The sequence below is a fragment of the Lacerta agilis genome, chromosome 16 (genome assembly GCF_009819535.1).
Source record: "Lacerta agilis isolate rLacAgi1 chromosome 16, rLacAgi1.pri, whole genome shotgun sequence".
NCBI lineage: Eukaryota > Metazoa > Chordata > Lepidosauria > Squamata > Lacertidae > Lacerta > Lacerta agilis.
In genome coordinates, this window is record NC_046327.1 from 21,326,252 (window position 1) to 21,345,770 (window position 19,519).

Sequence of the window (19,519 nt, forward strand, 5' to 3'; positions counted from 1 at the left end):
GTAGGTTCGCTTTACCCCTTGGAGGCGAAAAGTAAAGTAAAATATATGCTTGCAACAGGCTTGTAGCGGCGGGGGGGGGGGGGGAGAGCGTAGGAGAGCGGGTTTTTTCGGAGCGCGAGAACCTCCGTTCCTTGGCTCCTCCTCTCCCTCACACCGCGCGCTGCACGTGGCGAGAGGCGGCGGGGGCGGAGCTTATAAATTCTGCTGCGGTAGCTGGCGCGCTCCATTCGTCCACCAGCCGCCGCGATGGTGGCGGTGGCGCGGCAGCAGCGGACAGAGGCCGGGCACGCTGTGGAGACAGTCGGGACTGTTGGCGCCCTGAAAAGTTCGTATTCGAAGCGCAGGCCGGAGGGATGCTTGAAGCCGACGGGACGCGACGAAGGAGCGGGGAAAAGGGACGGCGGCTTTGAAGACGAGAGAGTGAGTGACCGACCGATAGGTTTCTTCGCGCCCTATCCGCTCTTGCTTCGCGGGGGTCGGCTTATGGCTTCGCGCGGTTTTTCCCTATCACGCTCCTGCGGCTTCTCTCTCTCTCGCCCTCCGCGGGTCTCCTGCTGGCACCTCAGCCCGAGCGAAATCTCGCGCTCGAGGGGTGACCCGTTGAAATCAACTGCGAAGTCGCTCACGATTAGCTAACTTCCGTTGTTTTCCAGCGGTTCGACGCTTGCACTTCTGGATCCCTCTGGCCCGGAGTCCCGTTTCTAATATTCGACAAGAAGGGCTTGAGGGAACCCCCCCCCCCAATCCCTCTCCACGTTTCTTGTCGCTCAGCAACGGGGTAAGGCTCCAGCAAACTGCTCCTGAACCTGGAGGTTCCATTTTACTGCCCTGGCTGATAGCCGTTGACGCGAGTCTCATGGCCACGAATTTCACCCTTTTTTATATATAAAAAAGCCGGCTATGTTAGTGGTTACTTGTATGTCCTGCTGCGGAACCGAATTGGGCACATTTGATTTTGCGGCGTGTGGAGGGAGCGAGGGCCGTCGGTGTGAGAGTGGTTCCGTCCCCCCGTTGGATCTGGACCCTGTTCATTTCCCCAATCCCCGCGAAGCTCTTTTGTTTCTCGACATCACTGAGGTTATAAGTAAATGCTGTTATTGTCACTTCGGTTTTGTTTGGTGGTGATAAGATACAGTATAGGTTCTTGCTCCAACTCTTGATAGTGGTGAAGAAAATGTTCAATGTGCGCAGCAGGTTTTGGATTTCGTGTTTCTTATCAGTGGCAGGGCAGGGAATGAAGGAAGAATAAATGATGGTGCTCCTGAGTATTAATTGTGGGAGCTCGTAGTTAAAAGTTGTGGAAACTTAAGCCTAGTCATCTGTCCCTAGAAAGCAGAAATGCAGTTCTGAAATTGAGAGTTGGAACCTGTGTGTATGTGTGGTTCGGTGGTCTATGTATAAGATGTGAGAGTAGTTAGTCCAGTTTGCATTTTGGGTCCTTTTGAATCTTCTAGGTACCCATGTTATTAAATCTAGACTAAATGTTTTGCCTTTGGTTCTGAGCACGCACACCATGCCCTCAGTTCACTCAGATTAAAACCTACATGTTGTCCATGCATATACAGTATGTTGAAATTAGTAGGAGGAATTATCCATTTACTTTGATAAATATATTTAAGGTGATTAAATGATTTTAAGGGCTAACTTAACTGTTGATGTGTTATTTAAACAGTGCATTCCCAGTTTGTTTCTTGTTCTATTGCTGAACTGCTCCCACTACTTTGGAAGAGCATGTAGGGCCATCACAATTTACTTAAAATTAAGTTCAGTGTAAGAGGTTGAAGATCGCAGCCTGATTTGCTGTAATGCTGTCCCCTCTGGTAACACTTTAAAAATGATTATTTAACTTTTGAGCATGCATATACTCATAAGGTAAAAGTGATCACTAGGTGAGCCTATTCCTGCCTATGATAGTTTATTCTCTCGTATCCAGCTAGTTACTTTACCTGTGTAAGGCAATTTCAGAAATTTGTTGCTGATTGATACTGTTTTTACTTATTTTAAAAAAATCTGCTTTATTGGGTTTTCTAAAATTACAGTGAAGAAGTGCATAGTTCCCACTCTTTGTCCTTGTTGTTCATTAAGGTGAATCTAATAGCTAAAACAGAGTAAGTGCATGACTTAAATGAACTCCCGAACATGTTAAGAAGAAAATCCTTTTTAACAATCAGTGGGATTTCTGAAGTTAAAGATTGAGTTTTAGATCTTTTTGGAAACTTTTACTTTATAATAATAATAATAATAATAATAATAATTTATTATTTATACCCCGCCCATCTGGCCAGGTCTCCCCAGCCACTTTAAACTAGCATTGTGTTGTGGTCTGTGTTTGTTTGCATAATGGACAAATATATTCTCAAAAGGTTAAAAAACAACTATTATGACAGTTGGGTTTGATTCCTTGTTGATGTAGTGTTTAATTTGCTGTAGAGTTAAGTAACTTCCAATCCAGATTTTTTAAAGAAAATCTTTCCATGAAAGGAAGTATTGAAAATCCTTTTCAAGAAATGAAAATCTTCCCAAATAATTGGTTGAAAAGGTAACTTTAAGCATCATATCTCTGCTTGGTTTTGGTTTTCACAGCTTGCATATTTTAATTGTGGTATTTCAAAACTGTCTAGCCACTCCTGAAAGTAAGGGGTGGGGGGGGTAATTAGTGTAGCACATGGAGGAATAATAATTACCATAATATACCCTTGGTTCAGATATTCTGTAGAAAATGGTATAAAGTTAACAGACACAAAATACACCAGTTTTGTTAATAACATTTTCAAGTGCTGATGTTTGGATGTTTTATCTTGCTGCCCAGAAAAGAATTAAAGTACATAAATGAGATTACAGTACGTTTAAGAATTCCACACGTTTATAGAACGTATAGCTTTTTAATTGTGTGATTTGTTAGGATAATATTATAAGGGAATATTGTTGTGTCTACATTATACCTTTAAATTGCATTCAAAACACATTTTTCCTCTCAGAGCTCTAGGTATTGTAGTTAGTTAATGGTTGCTTGGAATTGTAACTCTTTGAGGGGTAAACTACAGTGCTGAGAATTCTTTTAAGAGGGAAAATGCATTGTAAGTGTGTAGGCAGGTTAATATACTTCTGAAAAGTTATTAGGGGCAAAACCTAGAATATGTCAACTGTCCTTAATTGCGGCAAAGTGAACACCACATCAAACTAGATTAATAGATTTGCAAAACCCAGCACAAGCAAATGAATATGTTGTGTAGATAATAAGGCAGACTTAGTCACTTTTGCATGGCTATCAGAAACATGGTTCTCTTTACTAGGGGGTCAAAAATTGAATTAGTTTCTTTTGTCAAGCTACATGGATATGACTATATTTCTACATGATATATGAAACATGTATCCTGTTTTTAATTCTTATTTTGATTAGATTGTATATTCTAGAGAGCATTTTTATATATTCTATTGTATTAACTAGCCATCATCATGTTGTAGCATGTGGTGGAGGAGTGGTACTTATGAGTTCTTATCTTCAGCATTGTGGTTTATTGAGAAGAGAGCTGAGGTTGGTATGGAGCAAATGCACCAGCAGGAACGCTGGATGAACCACCTTGTTCCTCTCCTCCCAGTAAGCTGCAGACTGGAGGTCAGGTCAATGCTGCCACATCAGCAGCTGCTACTGTGGTAATTCACTGTGAGGAAATAATTGAACAGAGCAAAAGCATAACAGACATGTCAAAAATATATAAAAAGTCTGAACACTGTAATTGGCAGTTCTTACAGAGAAATCAGAATTTTGTTTGCTCCGGCAGGTCTGGTAAGATCGGTACATAGGTAATGGTTTAGTATTGTGCCATAGTATATGGTGTAACTAGTCTCTCATTTATTCTGTATTAAAATGCATATTCTTCCTAGAAATATTAAAAAATAAGCTTGATTTCAGAAATTTGTTACTGTAAAAAAATGTTTCTGTATGTTTAATATTCAGGGAAGGAAACAGCTCTTCTCTAAGTGACAACTGTTCTGGGATGCCTTGTGCCCAATGTTAATTGCACAGTTTGTAGCCCTCTAAACACAAGGGTACATTTTAGGAAAAACTCCCAAACAAATCTTCTTTTTCACAGATCTGTACTTTCCCCCGAGCACGATTCAAAGTGTTGGTGCTGACCTTTAAAGCCCTAAATGGCCTCGGTCCAGTATACCTGAAGGAGCGTCTCCACCCCCATCATTCTGCCCGGACACTGAGGTCCAGTGCCAAGGGCCTTCTGGCGGTTCCCTCACTGTGAGAAGCCAAGTTACAGGGAACCAGGCAGAGGGCATTCTCGGTAGTGGCACCCAACCTCTGGAACACCCTCCCACCAGGTGTCAGAGAAAACCAGCTACCAGACTTTTAGAAGACATCTGAAGGCAGCCCTGTTTAGGGAAGCTTTTAATGTTTAATAGAACATTGTTTTTTAATATTTTGTTGGAAGCTGCCCAGAGTGGCTGGGGAAACCCAGCCTGATGGGCGGGGTATAATAATAATAATAATAATAATAATAATAATAATTAATAATAAATTAATTAATAATACCTCTTCAAAAAGTATAAAACTTTATTAGTAGTGTCTCAGTAAAGGTAAAGGTAAAGGTAAAGGGACCCCTGACCATCAGGTCCAGTCGTGTCCGACTCTGGGGTTGCGGCGCTCATCTCGCTCTATAGGCCAAGGGAGCCGGCGTTTGTCCGCAGACAGCTTCCGGGTCATGTGGCCAGCATGACAAAGCCGCTTCTGGCGAACCAGAGCAGCGCACGGAAACGCCGTTTACCTTCCCGCTGGAGCGGTCCCTATTTATCTACTTGCACTTTAATGTGCTTTCGAACTGCTAGGTGGGCAGGAGCTGGGACCGAGCAACGGGAGCTCACCCCGTGGCAGGGATTCGAACTGCCGACCTTCTGATCAGCAAGCCCTAGACTCTGTGGTTTAACCCACAGCGCCACCTGGGTCCCTAGTGTCTCAGTACAATGTGCTAAATCTGACCTTTTAGTATCAAATATCAACATGCTTACAGGTGATCTTAATCTGCATACTCTCAATGTTTGTTTTGAATTTAGAGTTTAAGAAGATAGCGTGTCAAGAAAACTGCAGTGTCCTGGAGGGTGAGAATTAGGGTCTGGCTGTGTGCATGCTGAGAAGCTGAAAAATTCCAGAATTCTCTCTTTGCCTGTATCCTATTAGCTATTGAATGTTCAGGGTTGGGGCTAGAAGCCCTGTAGCACTTAGGCAGCACAGCAAGAGTTTGAGGGAGGCAGGAGTCCCATTCATTTCTTTAGCACATCTGAAGATCTCTCTCAACCCCATCCCGCTGGCCTGAATAGATATCAGGTTGGCCATTCTGGAAACAGAATGCTAGACTCCTGGACTGGTCCTGTGAAATTATCCAACAAGGTTCTTCATGTGTTCTTGATCTTAGTGTTGTTGTTTTTTTGAATGCTCACTGATAGTATGCATCCCACACATAATCTCTGGCCCACCACAAATCATACACCCACACCTCCAGGAAAACTTTATCTACAAGATGGCATTGAATCTTGGCCAGTGCCACACTGAGCAGAAGCACTGATAAGTGCATGTACCCAAGCCCTTGAGAGTATCTTGCACCAAAAGTATTTGGTCGTACTGTATGTCAATCAGCGTCATCTCATAGAGGATGTTTGGGGTTGCCCAAATATTATTTTTTGTAATTGTCATATAACTGTTTTGACTGGAGAAAATTAGTGTAGATCTTGAAAGCTATAGTCATCCAATCATGGATATGCTTGTTTTGGAGGTTCAAGGACAGACTTTGACTGGTTGAGCTCTATTTTGATCTTCCAGAGAAATAAAGAACTAGAAACTTGTAACCAACTTAAGTAATTCAGTGTGCCCAAACACTTTTCTTTACCCTCACCCCCATAGACTGCATAGCTCTGTGATAAATGCTGGTTGTGCAAATTTTCTGCAGTTTTATTGATATTCAAAATGTTGCATATTGCTGGAGATGCATAAGGCCTTTGGTGCTAATAGACCTCCATGAATAATTTATGGTCCTTGGAATACAAGCATCCTTGGAATACAATTTTGTAGAGAATGGAAATAATAATGTTGGAGACTTCTATGCCATTGTTTTGGCTGGGAAACATGTACTGTATCTCCCTCTAGTGCCTAGTTCATAAATAACAGCCCACCATAATTCATTCCCTTAGCTCAAGAGTTACTGCTGTAAAAAACACACATGTAAACTTAATCTTCTTAACAAAAAAAAACAAACCCCTCAGAATTGCTTCTGAAATACTAATAACAGTATTTGGTTGATTATTTTACCTTATAGGATTGCCTTCAACACTAACTAAGTTCCTGCCAACCTAGCAGTTCAAATGCACGCCAAAAAAAAGTGCAAGTAGATAAATGGGTACCGCTCCAGTAGGAAGGTAAACGGCGTTTCCGTGCGCTGCTCTGGTTTCAGTGTTCCATTGTGCCAGAAGCGGCTTAGTCATGCTGGCCACATGACCCAGAAAAACTGTCTGCGGACAAACATCGGTTTCCTCTGCCTGTAAAGCGAGATGAGCACCGCAACCCCAGAGTCACTTGCTACTGGACTTAACTGTCAGGGGTCCTTTACCTTTTACCTTTTTAGGTTCATTTAGTTCAGTGGGTCTACTCTGTAGAACTTAGGATACAAACCACAGTTGTAAAATGTGATACTTTCGATAAAAGTGCAAGAATAAAAGCAGTTGCAGTTTTGAATATACTTACATTTAATATGCTTACACGTATTTTAAATTTCTACTTGCATTTCATTTAAATATATTGCTGCATGTTCTCCAGTGCAAAACAAAAGTAACAACTGATAACCGAATTTAATTGCAGTTACCGTAGGCAGTTATTGAGCCTAGTGGTATTGGGGGGGAGCCTTAACTTGCCTGCACTGAAATGCATTCTTTTATTATTAAACTTTTGGGGTGGAAAAGAGGCATTCCTGCTTCAGAGTTAATAGGGAATTTGAACATCCAGGTGCAGTAGGAATTAAAAACAGAAACAGAATGGGCAATGATGGGAGATATTTAGAGACAATAAAGTAATTGTGTAGAAAGCAAATGTTACTACTACTACTACGATTACTGGCATTTTTATCACTTTTTCAATCCACAAGAATTCCCGGAGTGGTGTACAAATTTCTGTGAGGACACTCCCTGCTCTCAGGTTCAAGATTTAGGGGACAAAAGAAAAAGAGACTGGGAGGAAGTAAGAAAAAAACAAGTTACAGTTTTAATAACAGTTTCTGCAATTCATTACCGATTTAGGTTGAAGACAAAATAGAAAAGGAACCAAAGATGGAAGTGATACAGAAAAACATAACGTCAAATACAATGGGTATATTTTTGCCAGATCAAAGTTGTTTGAAAAAATTTACCATCCCTAAAAGAGCTCCTGATAAAGGTACAGTAGACAAATAACAAAAAACTCATTTTTGATCATGTGTTATAGATCTGCCATAATTTAATAAGCAAAGAAACAATGTGATAGAAATCATGTCATTTTCAAACAATTCATGTCATTGTACTTCATTGTATATACTTTCCCAGGCCAGTTGTATCCTGACAGTTTCTGATGTTTCTGATAGGAATTGACACTATCTGTGCATTTTCGTCTCTCTTCTGAAGATTTTCCCCATATGATTGGCTGCCATAGCACCAATGTTATATGGATTGTTATCCCTAAAATGAGTTGCCTGACTTTGTCACTACAGTTCTAGTCAACAAATCCAAACCTTTTTATTGTGCTAGGCCTTCAAATTTTAGGTTTAGCTTTTGTCTGTGCTGGATTTATCCTTGTTTTCAACGTTTTTATTCTAGTTCAGCCCATCTTCAGCCTTTTTATTCAATAATACTATTCTGTGAACTCAAACAGAGATGTACCTTCATTATCCATGATAATATTTCAATAAAGATTGATTGAATTAATTTTTTTGCATATTATTCTGTATCAGATTCAAAATTTAGTCACATTTGCAAAGAGAATCTTTATGGTTTACTTGTGTTTAAGCATCCTTGCCAGCTGTGGGAAGTGGCAGATGCTAATACTATTGTCATTATTATTAAATTTAAATCCTGCCCTTCCTCCCAAAGGAGCCTAGGATGTAAGATTCTTCTGAGTACAGTAGAACCTCCACTTACAACCGCCTCTACTAGGGCCCAATCCAAGTTGTGACTGCGGCAAACCTGGAAGTAAATATCGGGTTTGCTGCAATTCATGCATGTGCAAAAGCGGCTTCTGCTGTTTGTGCCTGTGCAGAAGCGGCTGCTGCCGTCTGCACATGCGCAGAAACGCGCTGCTGCCGTCTGCACATGCACACAGTGGCGCTTCTACCAGTGACCCAGATCAACTTACGGACAGACCTCTGGAACTGATCACGTCTGTAAGTAGACGTTCCACCGTAGTTCTTCCTGCAAGGATTCCCACCTTCTGCTTTAAATATTTTCCTCCACTATGATGTGCCACCACTTTCTGAGTAATTGTATGGCAAAAAAGGGCTGCTCCCATTAGGGATGCACAAACATGCTTTAATCTGTTCCGATCTGCACTTTCATCTGGTATTTTTCCTTCCACTGTAGTTGGCTTATTTTGCACTAGTCTATGTTCCATTTTATCTACTAACGCAGAAACATGTGTAGCTTTTATAGAGCACGTAGACATGCATAACTCAGCTACCCACAGATATTTACAAATTTGTTACCTCTGTGTATTGCCTTTCAAATTTAATTAATTTCTACAGGGAATGCCCTGTTAGTCTTTTGCAGCAAAACAACAAGGGGCTTAAAAATCAAAGTTAATGAAGTGCCTAATTGGCCATCATATTCATCATAATGCTATCCATGGTTGCAAACATAACCATGTCTAATAGTCCCATTGTATTCAGAGGGGCTTACTCCCAGGTAAAAGGGGTTAGGATTGCAGCCGTTCTTGCTACCTTGGTTTTGCCGGCCACTATGAACTTGCCATCCTATCTCTTTTCCCTCACTCAGGCATCGGCTATATTTCGTTTAGCAGTTCAGTTATAAGTCAAGAAAATATGAAGGGTGAGGTAAAGGAAGGTAATTTTAAATTTAATGTCATTTTTAAGGCAGAAAGTTCAGGTGGTCAGCAATGGGTAGTCAGAGACAAATGATTCTTTCTACTTTCTACTCTTTCCATAGGGAAAGAACAGCATTGAATGATACATTCAACTGAGTTTGAAAACAAATAAAATGTAGCAGAAAGGCTGAAATCCTAACCCCATTTACCTGGCAGTAAGCCTCACTGAAGTTCATTGAGATTTACTTCTGAGTAAACATAGTCATGTAGTCTTTATTGTAGCAAAAAATAATTAAGAGCAAGAACAGTAAAGAGGCACTTGTATACCTCAATAAATATGCAAAAGCTATGATGCAAAGCAATTGACTTACATATTTATAACGTGCATGTTAAAAAGTTGTCAAAAACAAAGACGAAAGCTTTCACAGGAAGACTCCTTGCCACAATGGGGGGGGGGTATGCATGAAAAATGGTTTACAAAGGGACATGAACCATCTTAATAATTATCTCAGTCTCTACTTGTATTCTCTTTCAAATAAAGGTTTACTTGAAGCTTGCAACCAAATTAGCTTAAATTAGTATGTGAACTTCATCCCATATCCCTGTTTTTGCATCTTTTTGCTTCCTTAGTTTTGCAAGGTCACAAGGCTGCCATGACAGTAGAAGCCATAACTAGCATAATTCCTGACTCAGCAACCATATTCTTTGATCTGTTGACCAGCTTTCCTATAATTCCTGTCTGTCTCCCACCCTTCCATAACACCTGTTCTTACACTGTGAATTTTCTACAAAGCTTGCTTTCTGATCACCATTCTTCCTTGAGTTTCCTTTCTTTTCTTCCTTTTCTGTTTCTTTTTACCACATAGAGGGGGATGCTATTCCTAATAGGGATGACTCCCCCTACTGGAGAAAGACAGTGTCTTCCTTCAACTTGCAACATCCTCTCCAGAGGGACAGTTGTGTGTGGAAAGAAATGCTTGCTTGAGTGCTTGTTTTGTGTGGATTTTCCCTTTGTCTAGTCCTTCCTTCATCATGTATGCTAGATCATCTGAATGAGTTTTTTCACTGTGTTTTCCTGTTGATTGCCCACCTTCATTTCTTTATTTTAAAGTTTTGCTCTCCTTGCCCTCCACCCTCTCCATCTTGTATCCCACAGATTGATGGAAACACAGACATATATAGAGGGGCCGGGGGAGGAAAAAGGAACCCCCTGGTTTCTTTATATCCTAGGACTTCTTCTCAGTCCTTTCGCTGCCTCTGTACAAATTTTAATCCAACCCAAACTGGCAGCTTCCCTTCCCTTACAGAAGCTGGATTGGAAACTCCTTAGTACCTAAGCAGCAGGATGCTTCATGCCACCACACTAGTTCAACCAAGCAGTGTCACTCACATGTGTCCCTGTATAACATAGATACTACTTTAACTGTCAATGAATTAATTTCCATGACCTAATTTAAGCAAGTTTTTCTCTCGAGATTTTTTTTACTAAACCTTGTAACTTGACAGTAATCTCTTTGGGAGATTCTTTTGCCTGTGACAATCACGGTGTTGCCAAGAATGTTGCTTAGTAATCCTCATGACTGGAATTCTAATAGATTTCTTAATTTTTTTTATTTATTTGTGTTTAGGTTTGCTAACGGAGTGTTCCAATAATCAGAGAGAGTGTACTGAGATTAAAGAACGGCTGAGTCAAAGCTGCCTTGACAAAGAATGTAACCTCGAGTCTTTGTGGCAGTTCAATAAGATAGAAATGGTTCACAATAAAGATCTGGAAGAAGAATTTGTCACAAAGAGGTGAATTGTGCTTATATGAAGATAAATTAATCTATTTTATTTATCATATTTGTCTTCCACCCTTACTCCCAATAAGTTTATATGTGGTGTTTTCACATTGTATTCTAAAAACAATTACATGAAAAAGAGAGAGAGACTGACTTGCCCAAACCCACCTAGTTACAGGTAGGTAGCTGTGTTGGTCTGCCGTAGTCAAAACAAAAAATAAAAAAATTCCTTCCAGTAGCACCTTGGAGACCAGCTAAGTTTGTTCTTGGTATGAGCTTTCATGTGCATGCACACTTCTTCAGATACCTACCTAGTGAACCCCACTGCATGGCTGGGGTTTGAACTCATGTCTTCTCCATTCCAAATCCAACACGCTTGACCATTACATGTGCAAAAGCTATAGGAGCCCTATCAGAAAACACACACACACACACACACAAAACTAGCTATCGATGGTCATAATTGAACACAGATGCTGAAGTTTAGTTCTGGTTTCTCCTAGTCCCACTTGGGCAATTCCTTCTCCAGGCCTGAACCATACACATTGGACTGCATGATGCTTCTACTGTCTAGGCCACCTGCCTTCCCTTTTGTTATAACCCCCCCCCCCATCCTGAACCACATATGCTAAGCTCCATTCCGCAGGAAATACATGCCCATTCATCCTGAATCATCCACCTCCTTGAGACTCACATGGTTCAATGAATTGTAGTAACAAGATTAACAGTATTACAGTTTTCAGTTTTAGAGATAGGCAGCTGCTTTACTCATCAGACCAGGCTCTCTCTTTCTTGGATATAAAACAATCCATGGCATGTAGAAGTGCCATCATACTAAAACAGCCAGTTATAATGTACTAAAGAAAACCAGCAACTATTAAGCAGCCATCCATTTGCAATGTGGTCAGGGCCAGATTGTTACCTTTTCTTGCAAGTGGGTATAAAGCAAATCAAATACGACAGTATTGTGAAATTGCTTATAATCTAAGAAAGTGAAGAAGCATGTATCTGAAATGTATAAAATTATTTGGAAATGTGTATTAAGTTGTTTTTTTTATTGCTAGGACTAAGTTGCGTGAAGCAGGAAGGCAAGATAAAGAAACATCTAGCTTTTTACTTGTTTCTCAGAAGGAAGTCTCAAACATTTGTCAGAGTGGCCTGCACACTGGTCATTCCAAGAAAGAACAACTAGATATTATGAAGCAACTTGGAAATCCTCAACTTGGGATATATTTATTCAGACACATTGATGTTGCTCTGAATTATGCATCCAAACACTCACTCCCAATAGAAAATATAATTATTTTCAGGGTAAGTATTATACAGAAATGGTAAATACTAGGCAAGTATTGTGTAGCATGAGGAGTTGTCGTTTTGTGTCAAAATCTCTTCTCCCAATAATTTTTCTCTGAATATAATGCATTTTTGTATGCAGAAACCAAATTTAGGTTGCTAGGTAGGATGCTGAAAGTTGGGACCATTCTCTGAAATGCTACTGGCTCCATGCGCAAGGCCAGCTAGACAGGTGTAGCTTTATAGTCTCAATGCGTGGGTCAGACGATGGTGTTGGGAGGAGCAGTTTGGATTTGTTAAGCGCTGAGTGTGTTCCAGTCACAACAAAGAGGTAATTACAGGCCATCTTCAAACAGTGAAAGGGCAGTCCTCATTCATAACCTAACACAGAAATACCATCAGATAATAGTGGTTAGTATACCTCAGATTCATATACATTTTTACTAAAATCTCAAGAATTTATATTTTAATTTCCTATGCAGGATTTAAATATCTTGCATTTGGACAAGTGTTATAGCTACTCTAGTTATTAAGCCTCTATGGGTGAGTGATAAGATAACATTTGGGGGGGGGGCGGGGTTAAAAGAAACCCAGCTGAAATCAGAATATAGGAGTGGATTCTTGATATTTGTCTGTATATGTTTTATTTTCATGTTCGTTAACTCACAGTTCATTATTTTACATTGACTGGTTTTTTTGGGGGGGGGTTGAAGTTACATGCTCTTAAGGGGAGTGGAACCTTTTTCTGTGTTTAAAAAGCACTTTGTTCTATATAGTTACTTCAAAGGAAAAGATGTCCAGCTAGGTAACTGAATGCTATCATATGAGCATTTTACTGAAAATAACTGTTTTGTTTGATTAAATCTGATAGGTTCTCTTAGGAAAAGTGAAAAAAATCCAGCCTCCTAAAGGCAAAAAGAAAGTTGCTTTGGATCCAACTCCAAACTTTGACTGCCATGTGTCCAGAAATCATCCTTCAGTTAAGGATTCATTGGAGGACCAGGCCATTGGTTCTTTGGTAGGGAATGCTTAACTTTTGCACATGTGACCTAATCAGATGTCATATATTTCATTATGCTTGTTGTATTCTTGAAACTGTTTGTTTTATTTTTAATTTTTATTATTTTTTTATAGTAACAGGGTGAGTACAGAATACAATTTAAAAACAGTACAATCATCAGAGGCTGCTGCAAAACTAGAAAACTGTTTTGTAAAAATTGTAAAACATGCTTGAAAGCCCACCTTAATAAAGTCTTTGCCCGACACCCAAAAGACACGTTGACACCAAACTATCTTCTCTGAAAAGGACACTGAGGCCCCATGACAGGGAAGGTCCCCTCTCTGGAGGAGGTCCTCAGATGAAGAATGAAGGAATGCTATTGTTGCTATTGGGTTGTGATGGGATTTGAAATGTGAAAAAACACAGACTCTGACCTGGTAATTCCTTAGGAAGAGAGTTCTACAACTGCGCATTACCCTATCCTTTGGCTGTACTCAATCAGACTTTGTAGCTTTATTTTAAGAAGCACGCTAGCTGATAGTTGGTGAAAAAGGTCATTTAGATAAGCCAGACACAACCCATTTAGAGTTTTAAAGGTTAATACCAGCACATTGAATTGGATGCAGAAGTGAACTGGGAGCCAGTGTAATTGGTGCAATGTGTTAAACTCTCCTGGCCTACCCAACTCCCACCCCCACCAAACATTTGTACAACTCCATTTTGCAGCCATGGAAGTTTTGAAACCATTTTCAAAGCAGACGCACAAAGAGCACATCATAGTTTAAGGTGATAAAAAGCACTCCTGACCACAGTCTGCACTTGCTAGTGTTAACTCTAGAGACATTCCCAATCTGCAAACTTGGTGCTTTAAGGGTTGTGCAACTTCCCATCTCCACCTAGAGCATGTCTCCCAAACCACAGCACCCCTATCTTCTCAGATTTAAGTACAAGATACCCCTTTTTGCAGATGGCATGCTGGGTTTTTTTTCCAGTGGACCCACAGAACTCTTATCCCCAAATTTATGACAATCATATGTAGGTCTGCCTCTGAAGACGGTTCAGAAACTTTAGCTAGTGCAGAATTCAAAAGCAGGTTGCTCACCTGAGCAACAGGGTTTGACCATATTGCACTGATCCTGGTCCAACTGCACTGGCTACCAATTAGTTTCTGGGCCCTATTCAAAATGCTGGTTTTGACTGATAAGACCTTAAATCGCCCAGGACCACAATACTTCAAGGACTGCCTCTTCCCATATGAACCTACCCAGACCCTGAGATTATCTTTTGAGGTCCTCCTCCATGTGCCTTCACAAAAGATCCAGAGGGTGGCAACATGAGAATGGGCCTTTTTTGCAGTGGCTCCCTGTCTGTGGAATGCTCTCCCCAGGGAAGCGCCAGGCAAAAACAATCCTTTGACCAGGCCTTTGGTTGATTCACATCTTAAGCTCTTTTAAAATGGGTTTGGGGGGATACTGGGTTGTTCTTGTTTTTATGCATTTTGTGGTTTTATATTCTAGTTTTATCCTGGGAGCCAGTGTTAGTAACTGAGATATGAAAGCTAAGAGCTAAATGGCACCTTAAACCTAGGTTATGGGTGCAGCAACAGAATGTCTAGGCACACTTTTTTACAACAAGAATGCAAAGCTGAAAATGATTGAATTGCGGCTAAAATATTACGTTCATTTTTCACATGGTCTAGTCCTTCTGTTACCCCCCCCCCCAATAGTCTTAAGAGGGTCTCTTCTTCAGTCTTCAGAGAGAAGCTGGAAGTGGAGAGAGGCGGAAAAGGGGCCTCCTGTCCTTCCACTCTGCAGTTTCAGTCTGAAATCGTGAGGTGCAGTACTGCGCCCAGAGCTCAGAAACTGCTTGCACTAATGAAATTCCCTGTCACAAAATGCACCTAGAACAATGGGAGTTTCAAACACTGCTGGGAACCTGTTGGTATAGAACAGTATGTAAATTTAATAAATTAAATAAAATAATAGACTATTTTAGCCACTTGTACAGATACAAAGTTAACTAGCCGAAGTTGGGGGCAATGTCCATAGGGCATAGGCCAATACGCACCCACCATACAGATTGGCTGCTAAAGTGGAAAAAGATGATGTACTTAGGTCTCCCAATTTCTAGGTAAAATTCAGTATGCAAGAAACACTTGTTAAAATATAGGGAGGCCTAGACCTAGAACACTGAGCCAGTCTTAACAATAATCCTATGGGGGGCAATAAACAATTAAAAAGAAAATTCTGGCCAGACTGGTATATGTGCTTAGGGGCCTCCCACGTACACCCCCCACCAACCACCCTGGAAATACTTCATTCCAACTGATGTATTAAGAAAAAAAATTGTGAGCTGCAAACAGACCTCATCTGGCATATACCAAACTGCAGCTCCCAATGACAAACTTACAAATATTATCTAATTGCACAAGTTCCATAATGGCAACAGGAAGCAGAATATGAAATCCCACATTAGACAGATAGAACTAGATTTTCTTAGCTAAACAACTGGGCAGCACTAGACTCCTAAGCATCTGGGAAACCCTGCAACTTCAACCCCCATCATAGCTGCTATCGCACAAGCCTGGGTGGCAATAGCAAACCAAGTGCACTTTGACCCATTTGCCCACCTCACCATCAGACACAATCAATCCACATATAACAGCCAAAAATCTTGACTTATGAAAAACATGGGCAGAGTAAGTATCTCTCACAGAACATACATACATATTTTTTTGGTACGGCTTTTCACAGTTCAAGCCATGCTCAAGGCAACGTGGGACTCTAACTAAAAAACCTGAGATTTAGAGTCTCATACTCTACCAATTGAGCTAACAATCAGAGCTAACTAAGTGGAACAATTTTTACATAAACCAAAAGATCTAAAGTACAGATCATATTATAAAGATAATAAAGTATATGAGCAAAATTTGGCCAAGATGTCCTGAATGTAGCAGACACACTCCGGATCTCTTGCAAACAGCACATACCATCACCTCAAGAAAACTCAGTAATTCCCTATACACAGTATGTAATACACTAAGGCCAATTAGACATACGTGGAACCAACAATTAGAAGCCTGTCTTGATAACTGCACAGTGGGGAAAAGACCTGTGTTGCATCAAACCAGGTACTCATGACATTAGACTTAGAAAATATTCCTCCAGGAAACCAACACACCTTGGATGCATGGACCTGACACCCACAGATCATTGCTGTTGATGTAAACAGTCACAAGCAGGGTTAACTCACCTGTTATGGAGCTGTCCAGTAATCAAACCCTCTGGGTCAGAAGTACAGACTAGAATTAACTTGGTTCTGGACAAATCCCTATTAAATAGCAGGCATCATTGGCTACATAGCTGCTGGGAAGGCAAGTTTCATTGAGCCATGCTCACAGCAAAATGAATAACCCACCCAACATTGAAAGCCCAAGTCACACCAGGCACAGAAAACTGGATACAAGACCTACAGCTAGCAGCACATGAGAAAATTCTGCTCTATGAGCTACATAAAAACACCCTTGGATTTGGAGGACCATTTGGGAACTTTTCACCTATAGCCAGAAGAAGTGGGAGACATACAGTAACAAAGGGATGGGAACTTGTCCAGTTCAACAATTCATAATCTGGGACTCAAGCAGAGCATTGATGCCCCTTTATTGTCACCCTTATCTGAGCACATGAGCCTGGACCATGAATAACTTGCCAAACAACCAAACACCAGAAATTAAAATGAAAAAGAATAACAAAGGGGTGTGTGTGTGTGTGTAAGTAAGTAAGTAACTGAAATCCAATGTGCAAATACCAGAATGGGAGGGGATAAGTTTGGGCCAGGCCATAATCCCCATCCCCCATCTCTCATGGAATGTGGATGTCTGCATATAGCTAAAGAGCTATGTGTGATGATTGTAACAACTTGGGGGTTGATGTCATTATAACCAACTTCCTTTTACAATAGCTTTTCATGATTTTGGTAGCAATTGCTTTATAGCAGGGATGTCTGGTAGATCCCTGGCTGATCCTGGTAGATCGTGGGATCCATAACATGTACAAAAAGTTACGGGGGAAATGCTTTAAAACTCTGTGTAACCCTCCCCCCAAAAAAGCTCAACAACTGGGCAATCAACACCCCCCCCCCCCCGCGCACACTCCTCCTCCCTCCAATGACAATGGGTAGATCACTGCCAGTTTTTTTATACTGGAAGTAGATTGCAGTCTCTTGGGAGTTGGACATGCGTGCTTTATAGTTTGAGTTCATACAGAAAGGGTTAATGCTTCTGTAATTGATCTAGTTGGACTCCTTTGTGGTGCTAGGTGCACATAGGCCTCTTGCTTGTGGCAGGACTGACAATTGGGATGAGGGCAGGTCAGGAAACTGCTGCGGGAAGCAATATGACTTACTATTTTGATTACTACAATGCATTGTATGTGGGACTGCCTTTGAAGATGGTTCAGAAGTTTCAGTTGCTGCAGAATATGTCCCTTTTAGTATTAGAGCATTACAAGCACATGACTGTACTGTTATCATCTTCACTGGCTACTGGTCTGTTTCTTTTACCCATTCAAAGTGCTGGTTATGACCATTTAAGCCTGTCAAGGCTTGAGAACTTGGTATCTGAAGAATCGGCTCTTCACCTATGTGCTAACTGAAGGCTCTGGTGCTGAGCGCATTGCAAGCCCTACCTTTTATAACCCCAGAGCAGACCTGACTGACCCAAGTCTTCACTCAGGTCAACTCGGGAGCCCTGCCTGTTGGAAGCCCAGTTTTATTGCTGATAGGCTCCCGAGTTCTTGTAGGAAGTTTGGCACAGGAAGAGAGAGTTAATGAGATAGGGAACAGGTATATATAAATAAAAAATTTTTTAAAAAAATCTGCCCATGCCTTTTCAAAGTTTAAGGCAGCTTCTAATCAAATATTAAAATTGCAATAAAATAATTAGTACCGTAATTAAAGCTCTTACACTAAATATTTGAATGTTTCCACAATAACTATAGTGTTTGATTTTAGATTTTTTTTCTTTAATTTTAGTTTTGTATGCTGTTATAAATGGAAAGAGAGAGATTTTTTTTAATGTAGTGGATGTTTTACAAGTCAATATTGCTGAAATATGACCAAAACCTGAAGTTATTTTAGCTTTGTCTATGATGCAATTTTACTAATCCTGCAAGTGATATTTTTGTGATATTTTTCATATTTGCAGATATATTTTTATGAATACAATGAACATTCAAAACCAGTGGACAAGCCTAGGCAGTGCCTTCCATATGCAGTAATAGAAGTAAAATGCATTAATCAGAAAAATGCAACTGTCTCTGTTTCAACATCTTTGCAGTGCAGACCTCAAAAATTGCCTAAGCATGTGGGTAAGCTGATTTTATAAATGTGTATTCTTAAATTAATACACTTATGCCTGTTCCCGCCCCCTCCCATTTTGTATGACACTTGGGTCAAACTCTGTTTTGTACTAGGCTGCTGTGTTCTTCAGCTTCATGCTTCCACCACTTACAGGCCTGGTTCATGCATGGCATTGCCCGTATTTTTAGGCAGAGTGTAGATTTTTGTTTTTTTAAATGTCTGAATCCAGTCCAACAGACTATCTATGACTTGTTCCTGGATGACAAGCAAACAGCAATGTATTTCCTGGGCTCGTGAAAAGTAACTCGTTTAAGCTATGGTTTGACATTATGTCTGAACCCTAACAGCATTGTTTTAACCATGCTTTGTTCAGCCACTCTAGATGTTCCCCTATGCTACAATGGCACTATTTGCTCACCTGTGAAACATCTTGTTTATTTGTTTGTTATTGCCCTAAGGTCCCTGGGCAGGTTACAGCATTAAAATACAATATTGAAAACAATTCAAAACAGCTTATAGCCATAAAAATAAGATGGATCCTGAAAACATACACATTTCAAGTGTCAAAAGCAAAGGTCTTCCGCATTCTCCAAAACCAGATATACCTCCGTGGGGAGGGAGTTCCACAGCTTAGGGCTCACTACAGATAATGCCCTCTACTGGCCTACCCCGACCCCGAGTCTCTGACAAACCATGGGTTAATGTAAATGCAGCTGTTTCCTCGGGTCTTTGTCTATTTAGATTGCCTTTTTTTCTTGTGTCGTTCAGCTATTCTGTTTCTCTACCATTTCCCCCTGCCTGCCTATTACTCTTGTCTGTTGTCTCGCCTCTCTTTCTGGCAACAAGGTTTAGCTTTTTCTGTCCTTAGATCTAGAGTAGTCTTTAAAATAAAATTAAAAAATCCCCTTTTATTGCTTTCACCTGCCTTGCATATCTTTCCTTTAGGCAGCAATCCTAAGTTCACTTACTTGGGAGGAATTCCTATTGAAGCCAATGGAACTTACTTCTGAGTAAACATACATACAT

The 19,519-nt window shown here is 40.6% G+C and overlaps 1 protein-coding gene across 1 annotated transcript in view; it reads left to right on the forward strand.

Annotated features, from left to right (window-relative positions):
• Positions 1 to 237: 237 nt before the first annotated feature.
• The window catches only part of TEX15 (testis expressed 15, meiosis and synapsis associated), a 32,049-nt gene continuing 12,767 nt past the window's right edge, over positions 238 to 19,519 (forward strand). The window contains exons 1-6 of the mRNA XM_033173923.1: positions 238 to 420; positions 7,291 to 7,426; positions 10,690 to 10,855; positions 11,907 to 12,153; positions 13,007 to 13,153; positions 18,339 to 18,501. Of these exons, the coding sequence (XP_033029814.1) occupies positions 247 to 420; positions 7,291 to 7,426; positions 10,690 to 10,855; positions 11,907 to 12,153; positions 13,007 to 13,153; positions 18,339 to 18,501 (1,033 nt within the window). The 5' untranslated portion in view covers positions 238 to 246. The remainder of the gene's footprint in view (positions 421 to 7,290; positions 7,427 to 10,689; positions 10,856 to 11,906; positions 12,154 to 13,006; positions 13,154 to 18,338; positions 18,502 to 19,519) is intronic.